General features: G+C 36.8%; 2 protein-coding genes and 1 pseudogene across 4 annotated transcripts; all 3 read left to right on the forward strand.

Moving 5' to 3' along the window:
- Positions 1–4,229: 4,229 nt before the first annotated feature.
- Positions 4,230–5,214, forward strand: LOC148192764 (uncharacterized). Its single transcript, XM_088099281.1, has 2 exons — positions 4,230–4,845; positions 5,048–5,214. The coding sequence occupies exons 1-2, from the start codon at positions 4,230–4,232 to the stop codon at positions 5,212–5,214; spliced, it is 783 nt and encodes a 260-aa protein (XP_087955407.1).
- A 3,738-nt stretch (positions 5,215–8,952) lies between these two features.
- Positions 8,953–17,244, forward strand: LOC148192765 (uncharacterized). 3 transcript variants are annotated; one of them, XM_088098738.1, is made up of 8 exons: positions 8,953–9,086; positions 12,859–12,978; positions 14,243–14,332; positions 15,262–15,294; positions 15,490–15,567; positions 15,886–15,954; positions 16,135–16,247; positions 16,977–17,244. In XM_088098738.1, exons 2-8 carry the CDS (start codon positions 12,940–12,942, stop codon positions 16,993–16,995), a joined length of 441 nt encoding a protein of 146 aa, XP_087954864.1. In that variant the 5' UTR covers positions 8,953–9,086; positions 12,859–12,939; the 3' UTR covers positions 16,996–17,244. The 3 variants fall into 3 exon arrangements, with proteins under 3 accessions (XP_087954864.1, XP_087954865.1, XP_087954866.1); XM_088098739.1 differs by lacking the exon at positions 8,953–9,086 and having other exon boundaries at positions 12,865–12,978; positions 15,889–15,954; XM_088098740.1 differs by lacking the exons at positions 8,953–9,086; positions 12,859–12,978 and having other exon boundaries at positions 12,995–14,332.
- LOC124835443 (plant-specific TFIIB-related protein PTF2 pseudogene) lies at positions 10,911–12,759 on the forward strand (annotated as a pseudogene).
- Positions 17,245–25,839: the final 8,595 nt, after the last annotated feature.

The raw sequence follows: 25,839 nt of genomic DNA on the forward strand, positions 1-25,839 counted from the left end.
ATAGAGTTTTGCAGCGGAATAAAATATTCGGAAAGCGTGTTACGGTCACAAATCAAGTTTAATGGTCCGTTTTAGAAAAACAATTTTCTTAGAGAAAATTTATCAAACAGTTGATATGCGTAAAAGATAAAGAGTGTAGGGAATAGAAAATCACACAAGCAATTTTTATCCTGGTTCGATTCAAAAGAATCTACGTCCAGTCGTTAATCACTATAAATAGTGATTAACCTTTTTCACTAAAAAGTTATTTAACATATTACAAGAAATAGTGAGTAAAGCAGATAAATAAACCTTCCTTCGACGAACGAACCGGAAGAAGAACACTCTGCCAACTCGAAGAGAACCGCTCCGACTATCGACAAACGAAACACGAGCTTCTCCTATTCACGAGACCAGGCAGAGCACCTTGCTAACTCGAAGAGAGCTTGCTCCGACTATCGACACACGACACGCGAGCCTCTCCTGTTCACGAGACCAAGCAAGGGAACTTGAACTATAGCTTCTGAGAACTTCCTCTGACAAACAGTATTCTGCAAGAGCTTCTGTTCAACAACGTTACCTTCTGATTTCTCCAAATCAAAATATATAGCCAAGTACACTGAATGCCAAAGGACAGCTCCCAACTGCCATGAATAATCGATTATTGTAAGTGATAATCGATTATTCAAGTCCGTTACAGGTTTTCAAAGATGTGATAATCGATTATATGAAGTGATAATCGATTATTCAAGTATGACTTGTGATAATCGATTATTGCTTAATCATAATCGATTATTGCAAGTTAAAAATGCAAGTTTTACAAGGTTTACAAGAATTTCCTACTACATTTAATTTCTACAACTTGCTTTTAACTAATTCTAATATCTTCTTCAACTAAAACTTCTTGTAGCATCATCAAAACAAATTTCTTCAAGATTTACCAATACTCCTTATTGGTAACAATCTCCCCCTTTTTGATGATGATCAAAAATTCAAATTTTAAAAGCAAGTTTGGCTTACCTGCGAAACATACAAGCTAACAAACAACAATAAGGTTAGCAATACCTCTAATAATTTATACTTCTCCCCTTGTATTATTCTTCTCCCCCTTTTTGATCAGAAGCAAAAAGATCGGATGTTAAAGGCTCCCCCTAAATATGATCTCCCCCTCAATTAATCAAAAGATGCATTTCAAAACATAAATAAAATTGAAATTTCATAACATGAAAGAGCATAATACCTCATATATCTTCCCCTGAATGTAATAATCCCCTTTTAGAAACAGACTCCAAAAAAAATAAAAAAAATATAAAAAAGTTTTTTTTTTTTTTTTTTTTTTTTTTACACTGTGACTTAAGATAATCGATTATTACTTTAAATAATCGATTATGTGTGAGCCAAATTGTCAAAATCCAAATTTTTGAGGACGAGATAATCGATTATTACCCTTGATAATCGATTATTTACGTTAATTTCTGAAAAACACGAATTTCGGCCAAATTTTCAACTTAAGACACATCTAACATTCACAAATTATTTCAAAGCTCTTAAAAAATACCAGGATACCATAGAGTCTTCTTTTCGTTTTGAAAAATTAACCTGCAAAGCAAAACAATAGAGTTTTGGTCCCCATAATCTCATTTGGGTCCTTTGAGGTTAGAGACAATTTACTTTATAACAGGAATCCAAGCATATTTTCCATTTGGAACATCAAAATGTTTAATTCTACATTTGTTAGAAGTGTGCCCCTTTTTCATACAATAAAAGCATGTGACAACATTTGGATTTCTATAAGACACAGTTCCTTTTTCAACCCATACCCTACGGGTTCTTTTAATTTGGTTCTTACTTTTAAAAACACTTTTGTTTTTATAAACCTTTCTAACAGTTATAGGCATTTCAACATTATTATTTCCAGTTGCAACTTCAAGAAGATTTTCAAGAATATCAATATCAAGCATATGATTCTTACATGAAAGACATTCAACAGGATTTTCAACATTTGAAGACTCTTTCATTTCCAAGTTGCAAATTTTATTTCTCAAACTTACTTCCTCATCTAATGCCTTCTCATATTTAATTCGCAATTCTTTAAATTCCTTTTTCAAATTTTTATGAGCAACATTCAATTTTTCAGATTCATCAAGCAATTCAAGAAAAGCTTTTTGCAAATCAAATTCACTAGATTCAGAATTAGAACAACTTACTTGGCTTGCAGTGTCATCAACATTAGCTGTCAAACATAAGTTTACTTCTTCAACAGAATCACTTGAACTAGAGGTGGTTGATGCATTATCCTCCGACGCAACGTGAACCTTTTTCTTCTTGTGCATTTTCTTTTCTTTTCTTTCTTTACTTCTTTTGTTGCTTGAACAATAAGCTTTCACATGGCCTCTTTCACCACATCCATAACATCTCAAGCTTGAAGAGGAACCTTGATAGTCCTTCTTTTCCTTCAATATTTTGCTTTCAGATGATTTATCATTGGCCATCAAGCATAGATTTTCTTGCTCATTAGAATCGCTTGAGCTTGAGGAGTTTGATGTAGAGCATGAATTCGAACAAGTCAACTTAGCCACATTCGATACTTCATCATGACTGACTCTTAAAAATTCCCACATTTCCTGAGCACTTTTATAAACAGATACTTTGAAGAAATCATCAAGGGTTAGTGCAGATAAAATTATGTTCCTAGCCCTAACATCATATTGTGCTATTCTATTTTCATCCATAGTCCACTGTAAAAATGGTTTTTCTACCTGCATATCATTTACAAAAATAGTGGGAACAATTGGTCCATTTATAACAACTTCCCAAATACCCCTGTCAATAGACTCCAAAAATATTTGCATTCTAATTTTCCAAAACGCATAATTTTCCCCCGTAAACAAAGGAGGTCTGTTAATGGAAGCACCCTCAGCATATACATGGTTTTGATTGTGACCAGCCATTTTCACAAATTTTGAAAAACTATCAAAGCAAGCTCTGATACCAATTGTTGGAACAATCGGTACCGTTATAGAGTTTTGCAGCGGAATAAAATATTCGGAAAGCGTGTTACGGTCACAAATCAAGTTTAATGGTCCGTTTTAGAAAAACAATTTTCTTAGAGAAAATTTATCAAACAGTTGATATGCGTAAAAGATAAAGAGTGTAGGGAATAGAAAATCACACAAGCAATTTTTATCCTGGTTCGATTCAAAAGAATCTACGTCCAGTCGTTAATCACTATAAATAGTGATTAACCTTTTTCACTAAAAAGTTATTTAACATATTACAAGAAATAGTGAATAAAGCAGATAAATAAACCTTCCTTCGACGAACGAACCGGAAGAAGAACACTCTGCCAACTCGAAGAGAACCGCTCCGACTATCGACAAACGAAACACGAGCTTCTCCTATTCACGAGACCAGGCAGAGCACCTTGCTAACTCGAAGAGAGCTTGCTCCGACTATCGACACACGACACGCGAGCCTCTCCTGTTCACGAGACCAAGCAAGGGAACTTGAACTATAGCTTCTGAGAACTTCCTCTGACAAACAGTATTCTGCAAGAGCTTCTGTTCAACAACGTTACCTTCTGATTTCTCCAAATCAAAATATATAGCCAAGTACACTGAATGCCAAAGGACAGCTCCCAACTGCCATGAATAATCGATTATTGTAAGTGATAATCGATTATTCAAGTCCGTTACAGGTTTTCAAAGATGTGATAATCGATTATATGAAGTGATAATCGATTATTCAAGTATGACTTGTGATAATCGATTATTGCTTAATCATAATCGATTATTGCAAGTTAAAAATGCAAGTTTTACAAGGTTTACAAGAATTTCCTACTACATTTAATTTCTACAACTTGCTTTTAACTAATTCTAATATCTTCTTCAACTAAAACTTCTTGTAGCATCATCAAAACAAATTTCTTCAAGATTTACCAATACTCCTTATTGGTAACAAGCTTTACATCAAGGAAATTGTTCGTCTACATGGAGTTCCGTCTAGCATTGTTTCAGACCGAGACACAAGGTTTACCTCTCGGTTTTGGCAGTCGTTACAAAACGAGCTCGGTAGCAAACTCCATATGAGTTCAGCTTATCATCCTCAGACGGACGGTCAGTCCGAGAGAACCATCCAGACGCTCGAAGACTTGCTTAGGACGTGCGTCCTAGATCACATGGGCGTCTAGGGATGAAGTCTTACCTTTGGTAGAGTTCACCTACAACAACAGCTTCCAAGCCAGCATAGGAATGGCTCCCTTTGAAGCTCTGTATGGTAGGAAATGCCGAACGCCATTGTGTTGGTTTCAGGAAGGAGAAAAGGTCTTAACTGGACCAGAGCTCATTCAGCAGACGACTGAGAAGGTGAAATTGATCCAAGAAAGGCTGAAGGCATCTCGGAGCAGACAGAAGTCATACGCTGACAAAAGAAGAAGGCCATTGGAGTTCGAGGCTAGAGATCACGTCTTCCTTAGACTGCATCCGACCACTAGAGTTGGGAGAGCCATTCGACCCAAGAAGTTGTCTCCCAAGTTCATCGGACCTTATCAGATCTTGAGGAAGATCGGATCAGTCGCATACGAGTTATCCTTGCCGCCTCAGTTATCCAACTTGCATCCAGTCATCCACGTTTCTCAACTCCGGAAGTACGTATCCGATCCATCGCACCTACTGGAGTTGGAAGACATTCGTCTTCGTCAAGACCGTACGCTAGAGATGCAACCCGTTAGAGTTGAAGATAGCAACATCAGGTACTACAAGAATAAAGCTGTCAGATTGGTGAAGGTCGTCTGGGATGAAAAGACGGGCGACTCTACATGGGAAGTAGAAGATGCCATGAAGGGTTTGTATCCCCATCTGTTTGAGGGTACGTCATAATTTTCGAGGACGAAAATTTTTGTAGTTGGTGGGAATGTCAGGCCTCAAAAAAAAAAAAAAAAAAAAAACGTGGCAGCTGGAGAGCGCGCCACCTCAGCGACGCACATGGGCGACAGCAGCGTCTGACATCCACTAACGGACACCAGCTGACGCACGGTATGGGCAGTCTGAACGGTAGTGGAAACTGGTAGTGGAATACACGTGTCCACCTGGGAGTGGTCGACCGTTCAGCATGGGCAGTCAGAAATCAGAGGTGCAGGACGACCGTCCAGCATGGGCTGTCAGAAGCGTTAGTGGAAGTGCACTGACAGTGTACGGACGTGCGCTGGCAAGGTGGAAAACAGATCTGAGATTCTGATAAATCCTCCACCATCCACACGTTTCACCATTTTTCATTCCTAAGAATCCAAGTCTCTCCTACTTCTCTCTTCACTATCTGCACCTTCTCTCTAAAAGTACACCGTTCATCTCCTCCGTTCTGTGTTCCGGCACCATAGAAGGACGCACGGCGTCAAGGACTTCCAGAGAAAACGTTCGTCTGGAGAAAACTGAGCTGTTGGATTAACGAGCGTTGACGAGTAGAATCTGTTAGTGGAGAAGTGTAATTGCGCGTCTGTGGACGTTCGTTCATTTCCAGGTAAGGGAAGCTTATTTAATTTAACTGGTTTGATGTATGTGTGTGAACGTTCGTCGTTAACTGCATGAGTTTAATGCATGATGTTACTGTGATTTTGTTGCATGAACGTTCGTTATTTTGGGTGAAGTGAGAAATATAAATTTACATGATATGGATCGTATGAAATGTGAAAGTTAATGATGATATGAACGAACGTAACTATGATATTGTATGATGAGAAATGAACTGGAATATGAATGAATATTGAATAAGAACCCTCCATCTGATCATGTGCGTTCGTTGCTGAACGGTCCCTGACCGTTCGGTTTTCCTGATAAATTAGCAGAAGTGGGATTCGTTCATTTGGAAAGATCCCTTGTTGAGGACGAGCGTCCTCGTGTCTAAAGGTCTGCTTGAGCGTTCGGCCAAGCACTGTTGTATATGGTATTCTTGATAAATTCCCTTCTGTTGTATGCATATGCGAAATAGTGTATTTCACCGTTCGTAAACACTTCTTCAAAAGTCCTTAGTATAATTATCACTGTTACTTTAAGTTATTAAACGTTCGGTCTCACACCTAACGTTCGTACCAATTAGCGTTCGGTCTCAGACTGAGCGTTCGTCCTAATTGATGTTCAGTCTTATACTGAACGCTCGTTCTGTTTGGTGTTCGTTTCATAATAAGCGCTCGCTCAAAATGGTGTTCGGTCTTATACCGAACGCTCGCTCTAATTGGTGCTCGGTCTCACACTGAGCGTTCGTCCAAAATGGTGCTCGGATTGAACTGAGCGATCGTCCTAGTGATGCTCGGTTTTGAACTGAGCGTTCGTCCTAAATGGTGCTCGGATTGAACTTAGCGTTCGTCCTAAATGGTGCTCGGATTGAAATGAGCGTTCGTCCTAATGGTGCTCGGTTTTGAAATGAGCGTTCGTTCTGAAATGGGGCTCGGTATTATACTGAGCGCTCGCTCTAAATGGTGTTCGGTTTTATTGAAATAACGTACGTCCAACTTCAGATTTACCACGTTCGGTTATTGATTCTCGAGCGTCCGTTCATTCAATTGATTCTCGAAGTTTAAGGAACAGTATATTTTGCAGCTATTTTCGTACGTCATTAAAATTCTGCCGTTCGGACTCTGATTCGAACGAGCGTCTTTTGGTCTTGCTCATCGTCCTGGGTCTTATTGGGGACAGAACGTTCGTTTTTGATGGTTTCCCTATGAATGATGAAATTGATTATGGAATGATGAATAGTGAATGATGTACAGTATATGAAATGAAATGAAAGTATGAATATTGAACGAGCGTTCCGGGGAGGAATGACTCTTGGATGATTATGAGAATTTGTAAAGTATGACCGTGGCCAGACTTAGCAAGCGATTCGATCCTGATATTCCGTGACTACTCGTCCTCACATAGAGGGGGTATGTCATGCGTGGGAATGGCAGGAGGTCCCCGTCACATAACAGTAATTTGGACGGAACGGACTAACCTCTGGTGGAAGCTGATGAGAGTGCCAGCTACTACACCACCCGGGTGCGCGAACGTCGTAGCTACACGGGAAATCATACAGTCCGGACAGTCAGTCGTGTGTTGAGTTTTCTATTTTGGGTGTGTTGAAATATACATGTATGATGAACTGTTTACTTGAATTTGTATGTTGATGCATGAGTTAAATTACATAAGCTTACCCTGCGTTTTTCCTTGTGTTGTCTCGTTTTGTACGTCCGTCCTGTCATTGCAATGATCATCCGTGTGGATGTGAGCAGAGGGAGACGAGCGTTCGCCAGATAGCGTGCGTCAGATAGCGTTCGTCCGAATGGTGTTCGTCCTTGATATACGAGCGCTCGGTCAAATAGTGTTTAATGCAATAAGGGTATTCGATGGTTTAGCGTTCGGCCTAAGTACTCGGTCATAGCGTTCGGCCCAATAGTGCTTAATTGAACATGACGTTCGGTTTTAGCGTTCGGCTTAATAGTGTTGAATCCAATATGACGTTCGGTTTTAGCGTTCGGCCAAATAGTGTTGAATCCAATATGACGTTCGGTTTTAGCGTTCGGCCTAATTGTGTTCAGGCGTTCGGTTTTTAGCGTTCGGTCAATTTTTGTTAAATCTCTTAGCGTTCGTCCAATTGGCATAGTGGCGTTCGGCTTATAACGCTCGGTGGAATAGTGTTCGTCCATCCAATGGTCTGCAAATGGTAATGGCTTCTAAGTATAATTATAGTAATTTTAAATATCATATAATTATATAAAATTTTAATAATTTATAATTTAGAATAATTATATAAATACTATACTATTATAATATTATTTATCATATAATAATATAATATTTGTGTATAAAATATTAGTTTATTAATAAATTATATTAGTCATGATATAGTAATCATCTTTGTAAACACGTAAGTACTCTCTGCTTTTGGGTGAAAAACACTCTCTTATTAATTCAAATAACAGATGATAGGCTTTATAGCCTTACAGCAGCAAAGAAAACAAACTCTCTAACAAAAGAAAACCAACTCTGCACGTCTCTGCACGTGGGCAGTTTTCTAAACAGACTCTGCACTATATCCCTAAATAATAGGTCAATATTTGACCATAATATTTAAGTACAAAATTAAAAACTGAAACTGACATTTAATTACTAATAAAACAGAAATTAATCTTTATTTACTAATAATCTTGAATAGAATTATATTTGTAAAATATATTTTTAATAGCTAGAATAATGTTATTTTTTACATTAATTAAATAAAATATAATTAAGTTTTAAAGACAATACGTTGTTTATAAATAACTTTGCTAGATTGAAAAGGGCTTATATACTCAATTTAATTAAATTTGTAAAACTCTTTGGAACGACCATGTCTCCTTCTTCTTGCAGCTACTGTGACAAAATCTCATTCCTCCGCGACGATGAATCTGGTGCGTTGGTATGTTCTTCTTGCGTTCAGCAATTCGAGTGTTTTTTCCTCTGTTGAGAGCGGTGTGATTGAGAAGATGCGGAAACAGGGGGTGTTTTAGATTCAATGTGCGGTGAAGTGGTTTTTGAGCACCGGCCGCCGGCCCCTTCCGCTGGTGGTGGCGGTCTTGGTGTTTGTGGCGGAGTTGAATGGGATCGTGGTGGTGAGGGAGGAATTGGCTAAGGAAGTTCAAAGCCTTCTGCCATAACTAAGCATTTCACTCATTCACGTTAAAAGACACAAAACACCAGAAACTTAGATATCAGAGCATACAGTTTTTTATTCAAATTCCGGAGGTTTAGGAGTCAAGGTGAGCACTGTAAGGAACGTACGTTTAAAAAAAAAAAAGAGACAAAACAAACGGGGAAGGAAGGAACGAGCGCTGGAAAGCGCCAGTTTTGCTGGCCACAAGGGACAGCAAACGTTGCTTCCATTCCCCCATTCAAAAGGGAGGCTTGTGGGAGATAAAAAGGGGTATGGGTTATGCACTTAGGGAGTAAAAATCATTGCTGCCAAGTTTCTGAGAGAGGTGAAGTTGAAGCTGCAAGGAAGGTTTGGTTCTGCAAGTTGGGGGAGAGAAGAAGAGGAGAACTTTTGGAGTTGGAAGGAAATCAAACTCTCTGGAAGTGATTCAAGGAAGTCTTCAAGAGGTAAGGGGAGCTAGATCCTTTGTTTGATTGATGATATATGTTGTGTTTGATGCAAATCTGGGGAGGAAGGGATGAAAAATTGGGATTTCTGGGTTTTCTAGGTTTCTGGAAATCTGGTGCGATCTGCATAATTCTGCAGAATCGCGCGTTCGTCCAATTTGATGAGCCAAATTGGACGCTCGTCCAAATGGCTCGACCAATTAGTGGTCGCACAAAATATTGAACGTTCGTCCTTAATTTGGATACTTAGGTTTGGATCACAGGCGTTCGGTTTTGGCTATTACGTTCGTTCTGAAATTGGTTTTCTCAGTGATTATGACCGTTCGGCCTTAATTTAGTATTCTTAGGTTTCCCTCTTGAGCGTTCGACATTGGTATAGTTGTGATGTGAGCGTTCGGCCTTGGTGTTGCTGTGATTATGAGCGTTCGGCCTTGAGTTAGTATTCTTAGGTTTAACTCTTGAGCGTTCGTCCAAACAGTAGCCAATTCAATATGACGTTCGGTTTTAACGTTCGACTGAAGAGTGTTTTATTTTGGCGTTTTTACGTTCGGTCAAATAGTGTCTAATCCAGTGAGGCGTTCGGTTATAGCTGTCAGCCCGAGAGTGTTTAAATAAATAGCGTTCGGCATGATATAGTAGGATCCGATAACGTCCGTTCTTATAGTATTCAGGAATTAGGGTTCGGCAGAGAGCGTTCGGCGTCAAACTTTGGGTCACGAACGATCGGTTTTGGAGTATTCGTGAACTTTCTGTAGATCGCGTTCGCCAGATAGCGTGCGTCAGATAGCGTTCGTCCAAATGGTGTTCGTCCTTGATATACGAGCGCTCGGTTAAATAGTGTTTAGCGCAATAAGGGTATTCGATGGTTTAGCGTTCGGCCTAAGTACTCGGTCATAGCGTTCGGCCCAATAGTGCTTAATTGAACATGACGTTCGGTTTTAGCGTTCGGCTTAATAGTGTTGAATCCAATATGACGTTCGGTTTTAGCGTTCGGCCAAATAGTGTTGAATCCAATATGACGTTCGGTTTTAGCGTTCGGCCTAATTGTGTTCAGGCGTTCGGTTTTTAGCGTTCGGTCAATTTTTGTTAAATCTCTTAGCGTTCGTCCAATTGGCATAGTAGCGTTCGGCTTATAACGCTCGGTGGAATAGTGTTCGTCCATCCAATGGTCTGCAAATGGTAATGGCTTCTAAGTATAATTATAGTAATTTTAAATATCATATAATTATATAAAATTTTAATAATTTATAAATTAGAATAATTATATAAATACTATACTATTATAATATTATTTATCATATAATAATATAATATTTGTGTATAAAATATTAGTTTATTAATAAATTATATTAGTCATGATAGAGTAATCATCTTTGTAAACACGTAAGTACTCTCAGCTTTTGGGTGAAAAACACTCTCTTATTAATTCAAATAACAGATGATAGGCTTTATAGCCTTACAGCAGCAAAGAAAACAAACTCTCTAACAAAAGAAAACCAACTTTGCACGTCTCTGCACGTGGGCAGTTTTCTAAACAGACTCTGCACTATATCCCTAAATAATAGGTCAATATTTGACCATAATATTTAAGTACAAAATTAAAAACTGAAACTGACATTTAATTACTAATAAAACAGAAATTAATCTTTATTTACTAATAATCTTGAATAGAATTATATTTGTAAAATATATTTTTAATAGCTAGAATAATGTTATTTTTTACATTAATTAAATAAAATATAATTAAGTTTTAAAGACAATACGTTGTTTATAAATAACTTTGCTAGATTGAAAAGGGCTTATATACTCAATTTAATTAAATTTGTAAAACTCTTTGGAACGACCATGTCTCCTTCTTCTTGCAGCTACTGTGATAAAATCTCATTCCTCCGCGACGATGAATCTGGTGCGTTGGTATGTTCTTCTTGCGGTTGCATTCAGCAATTCGACCAATTTGAAGCCCAAATCGGCGGCATCGATGGTCCCCAGGGTACTTTCATCCATGTGGGCACCGCGGGTTCCGGCAGCGTATACTCTTATAGAGAGAGGAAACACTTTACCGCAAAAAGCACCATCGAGGAAGTAACCTACAGTCTAGGGTTATCTTCCAAGAACAGCGACGTTAGGAGCATGGTGTACACCATAACCGATGGTGAGTTTGGCCAGGGTGAGTGGTTCCGCGTGCTCATCGGCGCGTGCGCGTATGTTGTCATGCGGAGGGAGGACCGACCTTTGCCCATGGCGGAGATTGCCTCCACGGTGGGGTGCGACATCTATGAAATCGGTAAGATGATTCAGCGTGTTGTTGATATTTTGGATCTGAGACCTGATTTTCCGGAGTTTGACATTGTGCATTCGTTGGAAAGAACAATTAAAAATTCGAGTGTTTTTTCCTCTGTTGAGAGCGGTGTGATTGAGAAGATGCGGAAACAGGGGGTGTTTTTGATTCAATGTGCGGTGAAGTGGTTTTTGAGCACCGGCCGCCGGCCCCTTCCGCTGGTGGTGGCGGTCTTGGTGTTTGTGGCGGAGTTGAATGGGATCGTGGTGGTGATGGAGGAATTGGCTAAGGAAGTTCATGCTACGGTTTCAACTTGTAAGCTAAGATATAAGGAGTTGCTTGAGACGCTTGTGAAGGCTGCGCAGGTGTTGCCTTGGGGTAAGGATGTTACTGTTAAAAACATTGTTAAGAATGCGCCTTTGGTGATTCGGTATATGGAGAGGAAGGTTATGTTGAATCCTGGGGAGACTCAGGAGAAGAGGAAGGGTCTTAATCGAGCTGCGGTGGACTTGGAGGATGTGGTTGCTGAATGCTTGAGACATGACAATGAATTTGAATACGGCGTTGATGGCGTGACTTCGCGTAAGGATTTACAGTATTTTTCGTTGGAGAGTAAAAGGGATGCTGACAGAATGCAGATTTCCACTGAATGCTTGTCTGTGATGTATAAGAAGTTTTTAGATCAAAATCGTTGTGCTGAGCCATTGCGAGGGAGCGGGAATGCTCGGAAAAGGACTATTTTTCAGTTTGATATTCTGGAGTGTAGGGAGTGGTGGGATGGAAAATCTGAATTTAGCAAGAAGCTTATGCTTAAAGAACTAATGGAGAAGGATGTTGGTGTGGATATAATGCCGCCATCGTTTGTCAATGGTCAATTGAAATGTAAAATGAGGAAGGAGAAAATCAATGCTGCTAAGTTGCGGATAAAACGAATTATGCATCCAGTAGATGCTAATCTAGGTGATGTTTCTGTCCCTTTACATAGCTCTTGTCCTGAAAGAAGGAGGAAGAGAAAAGGAATGGTAGTGGACGATGTTGATTGGGAAGACCTCATTATTGAGACCCTTGTTCTTCATCAAGTAAAAGATGAAGAAATTGAGAAGGGGCATTACAATACCTTACTGGATCTACATGTGTTCAACTCTGGCATTGTATGAGAGGTTCAGATATAGAGGCATTCTGTGAGAAATTTCAGATAAATTTATCGTAATTGTCAGTTAACATTTTGTCCAAGACAACCATCTAGAGCAGATTTTTTGTTGCTGCAAGTTTTGTACGAACATCTTTTTTTGTATGAATGATGATGGCAATTTTGTTTGTTACCTTTTAACAATTCAGGGACCTTAATGTACATACATGATATCAGGATACAATGATGATTCTATATTCATCTTATTTTGGTTCTGCTTTTACTATATTGCTGTTCAAATTTTAGTTACAGCTTGTTTTTGGTGATGATAGAGTTTTGGAATATTCATTTTTAACCAATTGTAGGGTTTGGGAAGATTTGTTTTTAAGCTGGTCTGTTTATCAGTGGCTGTGACCGTAAATGACTGTGGTTCCCACGAATTTGGAATGATTGTCCGAAACTGTAGCTACATATATCTATATAAGGTACTTGTATTTTAGTTTTAAATTCTATATTTGTATGTGTCATTTTCTTGACTAATGCAATGAACTTTGCACACTCAACTGGAGAGACTGTAGTTTATAATTACTTATTTTGCTGTCTTTGTAATTCTGTTTTACTCTTTTGGGTCATAAAATTGAATCTAACTTAGGCTACCATTCAACTTAATGATGTGAAATGGCAAAACTCTGGTACTTTAGCAGCATTCAATTGCTAATGGAAAAGTGTGAACATGAGAAAAAAAAAGACATGATGGTGTATCAAACAGTCTTACAAGATATTTGTTGAGATTCAAGGGTTTGGGAATGCATGTGAAATAAAGCTTAGTGTTAGGGGCATTTGCTTTTGGGGTTTGTGCAATATATTCTACCTTCGACTACGACTTCAATTAACTAACTAAATACCTGTGACTTCAATTAACTAACTAAAGTTGCAACATGCCTCTGATGTGATCGCTGTAGGTGTTCATTTATTGCTTGTCGTTTTCTTTTTATATCTGTATGTAACTATGTTTGGTAGGTACTGCTTACTTATTGCACTGGAAACTGAGACTGCATTGATGTAGAATTTAAAACTTCTTCATTCAACTGGATTAATTATAATCTATCATTCATATGATTCACAACCAAGGTGTTTCACTTTGAATTTCTATGGAGTTGCTACTGTGCTTTAATTTATATTACAGGATGACTTATGTAGGATTGTAGTAGAAAATGTTGTTTAATGGTCAGTACAAATATATTGCTTGTAGACTCATGATGACAAACACCTTAAAACAGTAAAAGAATATCATCAAGGTATATATAGGTTTCCCAAATCCATGAATGTAACCACCTCAATCTGTTCTGGCAAGATTTGATTGGGTAAGCAGTGATCAAGGGATAGTAATTTCCATAACCACTTAGTTAAGGACCTATTGTTGCACAACACTTTTAACACAGGAAAGAGAAACGAAAAGAGTTGCCTACATTTTGTAAGTAAGTTTGTATTCTGAATAAGAAACGGTTTTCCCAATGACAAATAATTAGTCTGAAATTATTAATTTTATTAGAACACAGGACAGATGAAGAGATATAACCCATCACCAATAAACTGAACTTATACATTTTAATATACTAAAATGCATCTGTTTTCCCTAATAAGGGTGGGGGATCATTCTGCTTGGAAGACTAAATATGAAAAATCATATGTAAATTATATAATAAGATTTTTACTCTTACAATATCCTGTCAATTGTGATGATGGCAGGATGCCAAGAAGCATTTGATCCAGAGAATTCAGAATTTAGATGACAAAATGCTCAAGCGGATTAATTTGGCCCGGTCAACAAAGGATGAGGTGCGTCCTTTCGTCACATAAAAATTTATGCTGGTATTGGCATCAAAGAAGATTTCCTGACAAAAATTTAAAATGCTCTTGCGTACATTCCTTTGCTATTTACCATTGAGCTGGTGCTTACTTATTAATTCTTTCCAATCAAATGGATCAACTATTCTTTTTAAGTTACTGACTTTGGAACTCAGTTTTGATGGATATCAATGTTAGTGAATACTGTGGTAGTTACAGCAAAACCCTTCATTGGGCTGTCGTCTCATCCCTATTAGTGACCACTAATGAAGCTGCTCACATGCATGTCATCTGATTTATTCTTATTCATTATACTTAGTACTTTATAAATCTTGAATTTTGGTTAGTAGTGGAAGATCATGTTCTGTAAATATTAGATATGCTCCATACTTTCCCTCCTTCTATACCTCTTATGGGAGCATGATAGTTTCTATTGAGGGCAAAACATTCAACATTTTTTTTAAGTAAACTCTATATTCTGCCATAGACCAGTTACCGTATCTTTACAATTGCTCACAATATACACCTTTTGACCATACAACTTCAAAACAGGTATATTGATTCTCTTCAATAAATTCAATCATAATTTTTAGCCTGAGGACTTGGGTTTCTTGCAACAAACAGTGGAACAAATTGTATGTAATGTGTTCACTTTCTTGTTTTGGCCAGTTGATTGCCATCATGGTTGTCTTGCTAGAATAGACATATGATGATGGATATTTAGGAGTTCGGATTGATTATTTGATTTTCATTTGAACGAAAATATCTAATCTAAGTTGTCACAAAATAATGTTTGTGTTTTCCCCCATATTGGTTGGTTGTTTTATTAGACACTATCTATATTGTGCCTGTGATCATGCATGTACTTGTGTGCATCAAATTTTGAATTATTCTTATGTTGTATTGTTATGCCTTTTCAGGATGAAAGGTTGACTACATTGAGTTCTAAGCAGGTAAACTTTTTCCTGTCCTTGTTGAATATCTAATTCTTAAAAATTTTTATTTATTTTTATTTGGAACATCTCATCCTTGTGTAAATATTGAAGTGCTAGAATTATTTGGTTGGTATGCATTTAAGATCTTAGTATTAAAATAGTTACACTGTTGGTACACTTAAAGAAAATACTGATTTAGTGGTGTGGTTGCAGGATTATGCAAATTATGGATTGGCATATCTTATTGACTTTGTACATGGAAAAGGCCAGAAAATGCCTGAAATTTTGCAGGTTGGAGTTTATTTCTTATATTTGTTAGTTCTGATCATACTCATTTGTTGTTTGTCACACTCAAATTTCCTTATAATTTGCTGCTGAATATGCAAATATATTATTATATATGGTCTGGAGACTGGATTATCACTCATCTGCGAGAGTTTTGAAGTAACAAGGAGAAACCTATATTAGCATGAAATATTTATTGCTAACTTTTAGCTTCCAGTATTACAACACCTTATTCAGATCATGTTCTTGTGTGGCGTACTTTCTAGTTTTATCTTTTGCGCTCTTGTTGAGATGATGATATGATGTTAATTAGTAAATATTCAGCAGGAGCAACTGAAAATGTCGGGGAAGTCCCCTAATTTGCTCACGTTTAAAGGAGCTCCAAATGTGAAGGTATTCTTCTACCTTTTTGTACTCTGTTTTCTACTGTTATTTTCCTATTGGCAAATGTGTCTGGGTTAAATATGTTAATATGGTTTAATGTTGAATTTATATCCTTAGTATGTTACTGTATTCGTTAATTTGAAATTTGTTTCTTGTAATGTGCTCAATGATTCATTCTTTCACTTCTAGGGTCTCAAAGACATAGCAGAAACGTTGTCTATTGGTTTAGACAGGTCAGCTTCGGACACTATCACGCCCAATGGGACGGAAAAACTAAACCAGCTACGGAGGCCATTGTTGAGGTTTGAATGAGCTCATTTTTGTTCTGAATATTTTCCGTGTGGATACATCACATGCGGTGTATTCTGGGGCCCTATACTTTTCTATTACCTGGAGAGGACGGAAGAGATTGATTATATTTTCAATTTGATTCTTACCTTTTGAAAAGAATATGCGTTGTTAAATTGACTGCTTAAATTTTTTATTTTGTTAACGTTACCGTCGTGTGTGAAAACATAATTTATGGTAGGTTAAAGTCCCTGTGTTGTCGGAAGATTGTTTTCCTTATGAAGGAAATTTTATTTTTGCAAGAGTACAATGATTCTAAATCTGGAGATGGTGAACATTCAATGTTGGCAGTCAAATAAATTTGATGAAATAGACTTCCTTTCTCCCGGAATCTTCTCTTTTGATAAAGAACAAAGCCTGAGATAGAGAAATATTTTGAAAGTGTTTTGAACTGTGGGCTCTTTACCTGTCTTTGTAATTAAGTCATTATATAGTTTCATATCAGTTTCAGCAATGAAGGAATATTCGCTTTACTAATGTTAGTCTTAAGAGAGAGGAAACTAGGCACGCGATGCACTGCATGTGTTTATAAAGCATATATATACATATACTGTTACTCTGATTGATCTCCGGAGCTTCTGTCAACCATCATCCAAACTGAGATCTTGATAACTCTTTCCTTGCGATTACAGTTGCTCAATCTGCTTGCATTATTTTGATTCAAACATACTTTGATTTTTCAGGACCTCCTCAACCAGATGATGATAAGGTCTTCAAATCATGATGACCTAGGTTTTAAGCCTTCCTTCTTCACCTTGTTTTTTATTCAGCAACGACTTTCAATTCTCTTGTTCATTAGATCATAACATGAGCTGTTATGATTTATCACATAGAAATTTACCTCTCTATAGCAGTAATAGACTGTATATTATATTGAAGCTAATGAATTATGAATCTATGTTGTAAATAAAATTTTGCTATCAAGATAAGGTGTACGTTGGTTTGGTGCTACCACGTCTTATGCCAGTTGCTTTTTTATATGATTCATAACTTCTATTGTATTCGTTTTTCCCAACATTGTTATCGTCCTCTCCTAATGGACTGACTAAGTACAAACACCTTTTTTTTCCCGTAAGATTTTCTAGAAGTGAAAAATACAAGGAAAAATTAATGTAATTTCTTTGTTTATTAAAATTAACAAAAAGAATGTCTGTAAGGCCTCGAAAATTAACTCTGCAAATCATCTGTCAAATCACAATCAATGCACTGCTGAGTCACCTGGCTGCTCTCATTAATGCACCACGACACACACATTGAGTCTCATTAAAAACGCACCCAGACACCCTGCCGCACGTCTGCCAAGTGTCAATTTGGAACCTTCGGAAATCTGTAATGGGAAACAAGTGTCAGTATGGGAGTGCACGTCCGTTTGACGTAGGGAAGAAAAATGATTTCTCTGAAAACACTCTTCTCACTCTCTGCATTCACCTTCTTCCTCACGAAACTCTGGCCTTCCTTTTTTTTCTCCAACTTCTCTCTAGAACTCCTGCGACTTCTCTCTACTATTACTCACCTGTTTCTTCTCCGTTCAAACGATCAGAACCGTAGGAACGTTCTCTACGCCGTGAGCTTCAATCGGAACCGAACAGATCCAAGTTCTGTAACCGGTAAGTCACTCGACTTTGGACATTCGTTTCTGTGTTACATGCAAACTGAGATTCAGTTGCATGCAAGGGTATAAAACTGAGTTCTCTGAGTTTTCTTTGGTTAGACTTAGTTGAAGAGCGTAAGAAAGATTGTGGAGGGTAGAAAGCCATATTTGGGCAAGCCCAAGATATACTATTAGACGTACACTGCTATCCAGGTAAGGGAAGCTTATATATTTAATTCGTATTTTGTTTTATGATTGATGAAAACGAATGCCTGTTGATGAATGGATGAAAGTATGTATACAGTATGAATGCATGATGGATGATGATTGGAATGTATGAGTATGAATATGAAGATTATTTGTATATGAAATGAATCTGTTTGATGATATTGAATATGAATCCTTTGGAATGAATGTTATAAAGTTTATAAATTGAAATTTATATGAAGTATAAAATATAAGTTGAAATGTTGAAATCTGGAATCTGTTATAGTTGAAAAATCTGAAACTTAAATGACTTCCTATGATAAATTACGCTCGTTATCGAACGGTCTTATACCGTTCGGTTTCCCTGAAAATGACTTAGAATGGAATTCTTTCATTTGGAAAGAACTCCGCTCGAGAGCGAGCGTCCCCATTTGAATTACTATGTCTGAGCGTTCGGTTCAGCTCAGTTGTATATAAATACTTTAAACTTTAAAATAAGTAACGCTCGGTCTTATACCAAGCGTTCGTCTTAAGTAGCGCTCGGTCTTATACCAAGCGTTCGTCCTAAATAGCGCTCGGTCTTATACCAAGCGTTCGTTCGAAATAGCGCTCGGTCTTATACCAAGCGTTCGTCGAGATTGGTGCTCGGTCATCTACCTAGCGTTCGCTTTAATGAAGTGTTCGGTCTTAGATCGAACGCTCGTCCTTACCTTGATTTCTTAACAGACGTAAATAGCGTTCGTCCAAATACTTATTAAATGTATATGGTTGCGTTCGGTCATTGACTGGCAATCGATTTCTTTAAACTCATGCTTCTCAGTGTATTCAAATTCTCGTCTTGTTGTATCTTCTTCCAATTGGATTCGACTTAACATCTTGGTACTTAGAATATTTTGAATAATTGTTGTATCACTCTAAAGTCATTTTATTCAAGTGATTTGAGTATTTGTGTCGTTCGTCCAATAATCATATGTCGTTTTATTTTAATTGACGACGAGTTATTCTCGATCTCTCTGTTCACGTTCGTCCTAATCCTTCAGAGGGTTGAACGCTCGTCTTTTTATGAGAGTGGAACAAAGAATGAAAATGTATTTAAGAAGAAGTATTATGATGTGCGAACACTAAAATAAATGAATTTATGATTGTGGAATTTGAACGAGCGTTCCAGGGAGGAACGACTCTTACACATATTGAATATTAAATTTGGTAAAGTATGACTGTGGATAAGTTAACACTCGCTGTCCATCCTGATGTTCCGTGATACTCATCTTCATGTAGAAGAGGGTAGTCATGTGTGGGAACGGCAGGAGGTCCTTAGTCCATAAGTTAACATGGGCGACGTAAGAACGGACTAACCTCGAGTGGCAGCTGTGAGAGTGTATCAGTTACTACATCACTCGGGTGCAAGGACGCTTGTAACTACACAAATTCATACAGTTCGGACGGTCGGTCTAGTATATATATATATAAATTTCTATGTTATCTTATGTTAAGTTACATGTTGTATGTGTGATTTGTAATGTTGAATGTATATGTTAATTGTATGAATTAAATTATATAAGCTTACCCTTTCGTTTTTCCTTGTGTTGTCACATTGTCTATGTACGTTCGTCCTGTCTTGCAATGATCATCCGTGTGGATGTGAGCAAAAGGCGAGACCATCTTAGAGATGTGATCGAGGAGGAAAACTTGGTCGAAGTTGAAGTGAAAGCGGAGCAGTAGGACGTTCGCTTTTAAATTGGACGTTCGGTTATTTCTTTTTGTAAAACCATTCGTCCCAAATCTCTGTAATTTTGTACTTTGAGCCGTTCGGCTTTTGAACCCGTTGTTAATATTAAGACTGCATGGTTTTACTGTTAATTGTAATTAATTCTTATTTATGGTAATTACTGTATTTTGGGATGTTACAATGTCCAAGGTATAAATTAACATTTAATTTTTTTATCTATATTAAATATTATAATTAAAAATATATTAAAAGGAATGTTTTAGTTGATGTTTTCTATTTACTTGATGCAGGAAATAGAAAAAAATAAAAGTTGATTTGGGTAGTTGTAGAAAAATTAAGGTTTAATCATTCACTAAGTCCCTATTTTCGCATGGAATCTCAATTTCGTCCCTTTCTTTCTGAAAATATCAATTGGGTCCCAATTTTATGAAAATTGCAACAAATCGATCCTTTCCGTTAAATAGTGTCAAACGGCGTTAAAAAAATTTATGAGTGGATGCTGAGATGACGAACGAACGCTTGTCCACCAGCGAACGAACGCTCGTTCACCAGCGAACGAACGCTCGTCCACCAGCGAACGAACGCTCGTCGACCACCGAACGAACGGTCGTCCAGTGTGGAACAAACGGTCGTCCAGCAGTAAGAGGTCCACGAGCGTTCGTTCGCTGGTGGACGAGCGTTCGTTCGCTGGTGAACGAGCGTTCGTTCGCTGGTGAACGAGCGTTCGTTCGCTGGTGGACGAGCGTTCGTTCGTCATCACAGCATCCACTCATCAATTTTTTTAACGCCGTCCAGCCAATTTAACGGAAAGGATCGATTTGTTGCAATTTTCATAATGTATCAATATAGAGAAAATAATTATACTGAGGTTATTTTGAAGAAAAATTTGTGTACTCAGAATGGAAAAGTCCCTAGTTTACATTGTTGTATATGACTAATTCGTGAAAATTAAAAAAAATTAAAGTAATTGAAAAGTAGAATTATAAATACTCGAGTATATTTTTTACGATGCGATAAAAAGCGTAATACTGACATGTCTATGCTGTTTTATGTAAATAAGTTATTTTAACATATAATTCTACCAAAAACGTCAAATTTAGTAAGTTAATATAATCACTTTTGTCATCAATTTTGATTGTGGAATTAGTTTTTCAACTTTAAGCTAAATTTGTAGTTTTGTTTGGCAGGTTTTAGCCAAATTTTTAGTTAGTTTTGATAAACGCAGCATTTGTGAAATTTTGCACGGAGACTCAGAGGATGTAATTTTAGTATATAGGACAATTAAGAGAAAATTTACTTAATAGTAATTACTATATTAAAAAATGTAAGCAGATATTTAGAATTTTCTTATAGATCAGTGCAAGAGATGTATTTTTCCAATATGCATCAGGGGAGTTTTTAAGCACATTCACGATTCGGTTGGTGAAATTCAATTAATTGGCTGGAAAAAGTATTTTTAATTTAATGTAAAATAGAAATAGTTGTTTAGAGAGAAAAACATATAATTTCAACCCATATACATAAGATCCAGATTTTACATTGTGATGGTTGAAAATCCCATATCAACCTAAATAAATTTATATAACAAACAAAGTTTGGGGCAAAGAGTTTACATATACTAAGTGCAATTATGTTTAATGTTCAGAGTCTTTTATAATATTACAAGTTAAGAACAAGTGTTGATGTTGTTAATATAGTTTCTCACAAACTTGTTAGTAGTTCAAGTGTCACTATGTGTTTCTCATAGGTTTCCCACTCTATTCTCTCTTTAACTAACCAGTTATCAATGCATTCTAATTGAATTAGAGAATTCATGTTTTCATGAGTTTTTGTCACGCCCCATTAATTATTCTGCTTAGTCACCTCTCTGCTTCCATTAATGCACCGTGACACGCACACCCTTTCATTAAAACGCACTTACTCACACTGCATGCAGACTGCCAAGTGTCACTTTGGAACATTCTAAAACGGTAGTGGAATCCAAGTGGCAGCAGACGAATGGACGTTTGTCCTACGTGGGAAGAGAAATTAATTTCTCTGAGAAACTCTTCCCATTCTTCTGCACACTTCATCTTCTTCCCCAAACTCTTGCTTTTCAAATTCTCTGCCTTCTCTCTAGAGACCTTTCTTCTTCTCTCTTCTGTAACTCACCATTCTGCACTCCGATCACGTTTCAGAACTGTGAGGACGATCACTGCACCAAGAGCTCCAGATTGAACCGAACAACTTACAGTTCTGGTAAGTTTTATTTGGACGCTCGTTTCTGGAAGTTCCTGCAAACCATATTTCGTTGCATGCAATGGTGTGGACTAAGCCCTTTCATTTTCTTTGGTTAGTTTAGTTGGAAAGCTTAAGTGAAACGTTGAGAGAGTCTCGGTTAAGACGAATCAAGATCCACTCATTTTAGGACGTTCACTGCAATCCGGGTAAGGGAAGCTTATTAGATTTAGTTCTTGTGTTATACTGTGATGTATGAATGTTTTGTGAATTAGATGCGTTGTACTGTATGAACGTTCTGTAAATTTGTATGCAGTATGATTTTGATATTGGATGTTTGGTATATGATTATGATTCGATGCATGAGAATTATTGGGATATACTATGATATGGTTAATTAAATGTATGAAAGTTTATACTGGAAAATGAGTTACTGTAAGGGAGAAATTGAAAATGAGATGTATATGAAAATGAACGTTCGTTATCGATACGGTCATTGACCGTACGGTATTCATAGTAAAATTCTTTGAAGTAGTCGTACCCTTTCATTTGGAAATGATTTCCTTTATGAGGACGAACGCCCTCTTATATAGCTTTACGTTGTGCTTTAGGCCAGACGTAAACATCATGAGTGTTGTGTAAGAATTGAGAAGCCTGATAATATTCCTTTGAACTTTTAGTCAAATTATTAAAACAGAGACTTTCAATATCTCATCTTATATAAATCCCAATTTTATATGAATTTGAATTCAGCTAAGAGCCTCGACCTGAAAACGTACGTCCTAAGTGTCGCTCGGTCTTAGACCGAACGCTCATCCCAAAGAGTAAGTAATAAGTAGCGCTCGGTCTGATACCGAACGTTCGTCCAAATGTGTATGTGGTAAAGAACGCTCGGTCCTATACCTAACGTTCGTTCCTTCTGTACTTATCAACAAGCGGTAATAGCATTCGTCCTGAATTGAAATAGCATTCGTCCTTAAAATCTAAATAGCGTTCGTCCAATAATCCTAGTAACGTTCGTCCAAGATTTCAGTGACGTTCGTCCAAAAGTTTCATTTTAACGCTCGGTCATTGACTGGCGGTTGACTCTTGAATTAAATCGTGTTTCGGATTCTTTATCTAAACAATTGTGATGTATCTATCCATTTGATTCGATTCCAGAGTTATTGAATTTAAATTATTCTAAGTGTTATTCGGGTCGTACTAAAGTCAGTTCATTTAACTGATTCAAAAGAGTCTTTCTCGGTCTCGCTCTCGACGTTCGTCCTCGTTATGAAGGGGAGTGAACGTTCGTCTTTTTATGCAAGTGGAATATAGAATGAAAATGTATTTAAGAGGAAGAATTAAGATGTGCGAACACTATAAGAGTTGAAATTGTGATTATGGTTTTTGAACGAGCGTTCCATGGAGGAACGACTCTTGAATGGAAATTGAGATTTTGTAAAGTATGAATGTGGTAAGCTTAGCTGGCGGGTCATCCTGATATTCCGTGAGTGCTCGTTCTCAAGTAGAGAGGAGCATGTCATGTGTGGGAATGGCAGGAGGTCTTAGTCCATAACTGTAACTTGGACAGAACGGACTAACCTCAGGTGGCAGGTGACGAGTATTCCAGCTCTTCCACCTGGGTGCACGGACGTCGTAGCTACACAGAATTCATACAAGTCCGGACGGTCGGTCTAGTATCAGGATTTTGATTGAGTTAATGGTTGAATGAAATGTATGTGTTGTGACTTATTTGATTGTGTATTTGATATGTATGGTGGACGAGCGTTCGTTCGCTGGTGGACGAGCGTTCGTTCCCTGGTGGATGAGCGTTCGTTCGTCATCTCAGCATCCACTCATCCATTTTTTTAACGCCGTCCAGCCAACTTAACGGAAAGGACTCAATTGATATCAATTTTCAAAATTAAGGACCATTTTGATACACTTTAAAAAACGAGTACCCAATTGAGACATTCGTACATAAATAGGGATGTAGTAAAGGATTAAACCAAAATTTATATAACAAACAAAGTTTGGGGCAAAGAGTTTACATATACTAAGTGCAATTATGTTTAATGTTCAGAGTCTTTTATAATATTACAAGTTAAGAACAAGTGTTGATGTTGTTAATATAGTTTCTCACAAACTTGTTAGTAGTTCAAGTGTCACTATGTGTTTCTCATAGGTTTCCCACTCTATTCTCTCTTTAACTAACCAGTTATCAATGCATTCTAATTGAATTAGATAATTCATGTTTTCATGAGTTTTAATTTGGAATTTTTGTCAAAACTTGATCATATTTTATTTATGTTTTTTTTAATGGGATGGAAGATTCAGGCTTGTGGTAAATAGGTTTGCTTTATCATATGAAACTCAAAAAGATCACAAAGGAAAAGGTTGGAGAAGGGAGTGACAGAATCAGGAGTTGTAACTTTTTGTGAAAAAGTGGTCAAAAGTCATAGCTCAGAATTCATGGCACTGGAATTGTTAGCTGAAAATTATAATATCTAGACGCTCTATATATTCAACTTTAACAATACAAAAAAATTCATTACTCCTAACGGGTACGTGAAGAGGAGAAACAATAACAGATTTTGATGGATAGAAAATTCCAAATAATATGGAAAAAACAAAAGAAAATTAAAAAACACATAAAAAGGGCTCCCAAGAGTAGTTCTTTCTCTTCATGTTGATTTAATAACTAGTAATGATATTTTCAATTACTGTCTTTTTTTTGTATAAAGGCGTTATTTATTTTGTTTTGTTAAAAAAAAATTATGCTTTTGTATTTCTAGTATGCCAAGACTATGTACAAAAATTATATATATATATATATATATATATATATATATATATATATATATAAATGATTAATAACTTTTTCATTTATTAATGTAAAAACTTATAAAATTGTGTTTTAGAATTAATAGTCAGTTTAAAGTATAAATGAAATTTTGATAAGTGAGTTTTATTATCTTAAATCATATCATCTTTTTAAATTCTTTTTTTTAGAGCTCTATCTCTAAAGAGTTTTTTACTTATTGTTTGATAAAATGTTATAATAATTTAGAATAAGCATGAGTTGTCTGTGCTCGATAGATATGTAGAATTAATGGGAATGGTACAGATTCCGGTTAAGAGAATGGTTTAGGGGTGTGATATGATGGTTGTTATAGTCTTATTGAGTATTGATGAATGTTGGATGTGGCAAAATTATGATAAAAGACTTAACAACTGTGATGTAAATTTATATTGATTGATTTTATGTTTATTCTATTAGCTTACTCTTGCATTTTTTTGTGGTTGTGTTTTCATATGTGATGATTGTAAGAACCTATATATATTTATATATTTATATATATTTATCATGTTTGGATGACTTTTGCATGTCGTGTGAGATTGTATAACATGCTTTTTATATCTAGCTCACCTTTGCTTGTTTGTATTGCTTGTGTATGTTTCTTTGGCGATGGTCATCCACTTGGATGGGAGCAGATGACGGGGAGGATACTTTGGGAACAATTCTTGATGGAGACGACAGTGCTGCAGCTTAGATTTGCTAGTTTTATTCCATGAATTCATATTATTTGGAAAAAGTAGCTGAAAATGAATATGATGAAAATTGGCTATTATCCACTTTGGAAAAACTGAGAACAAACAATGCCAGGATAAGAAAAGTCAGAGATGAAATTGCGGCTGTTAGGAAGGTACTTGCTGATCGTGTGAAGTATCGAAAGGTGGAACAATCTCCTTCATTTCATGAACAACCTGCAGATGAAAAACATGAAGATCAAGAAAATGAAGAACCTGGACATGAAGA

This window comes from Vigna umbellata, chromosome 9 (genome assembly GCF_029865625.1).
Source record: "Vigna umbellata cultivar VRB3 chromosome 9, Vumbellata_1.0, whole genome shotgun sequence".
Taxonomy (NCBI): Eukaryota; Viridiplantae; Streptophyta; class Magnoliopsida; order Fabales; family Fabaceae; genus Vigna; species Vigna umbellata.

What these genes read in the sequence shown, in the direction of transcription:
- LOC148192764 (XM_088099281.1), top strand. Translation starts at nt 4,230, where the DNA reads ATGGCTCCCTTTGAAGCTCTGTATGGTAGGAAATGCCGAACGCCATTG. An exon ending in GTATCCCCATCTGTTTGAGG is followed by an intron (nt 4,846 to 5,047) that starts GTACGTCATAAT and finishes GGAAACTGGTAG; the next exon opens with TGGAATACACGTGTCCACCT.
- LOC148192765 (XM_088098738.1), top strand. Translation starts at nt 12,940, where the DNA reads ATGATTGTCCGAAACTGTAGCTACATATATCTATATAAG. An exon ending in CCCGGTCAACAAAGGATGAG is followed by an intron (nt 14,333 to 15,261) that starts GTGCGTCCTTTC and finishes ATGCCTTTTCAG; the next exon opens with GATGAAAGGTTGACTACATT. An exon ending in AAATGCCTGAAATTTTGCAG is followed by an intron (nt 15,568 to 15,885) that starts GTTGGAGTTTAT and finishes GTAAATATTCAG; the next exon opens with CAGGAGCAACTGAAAATGTC.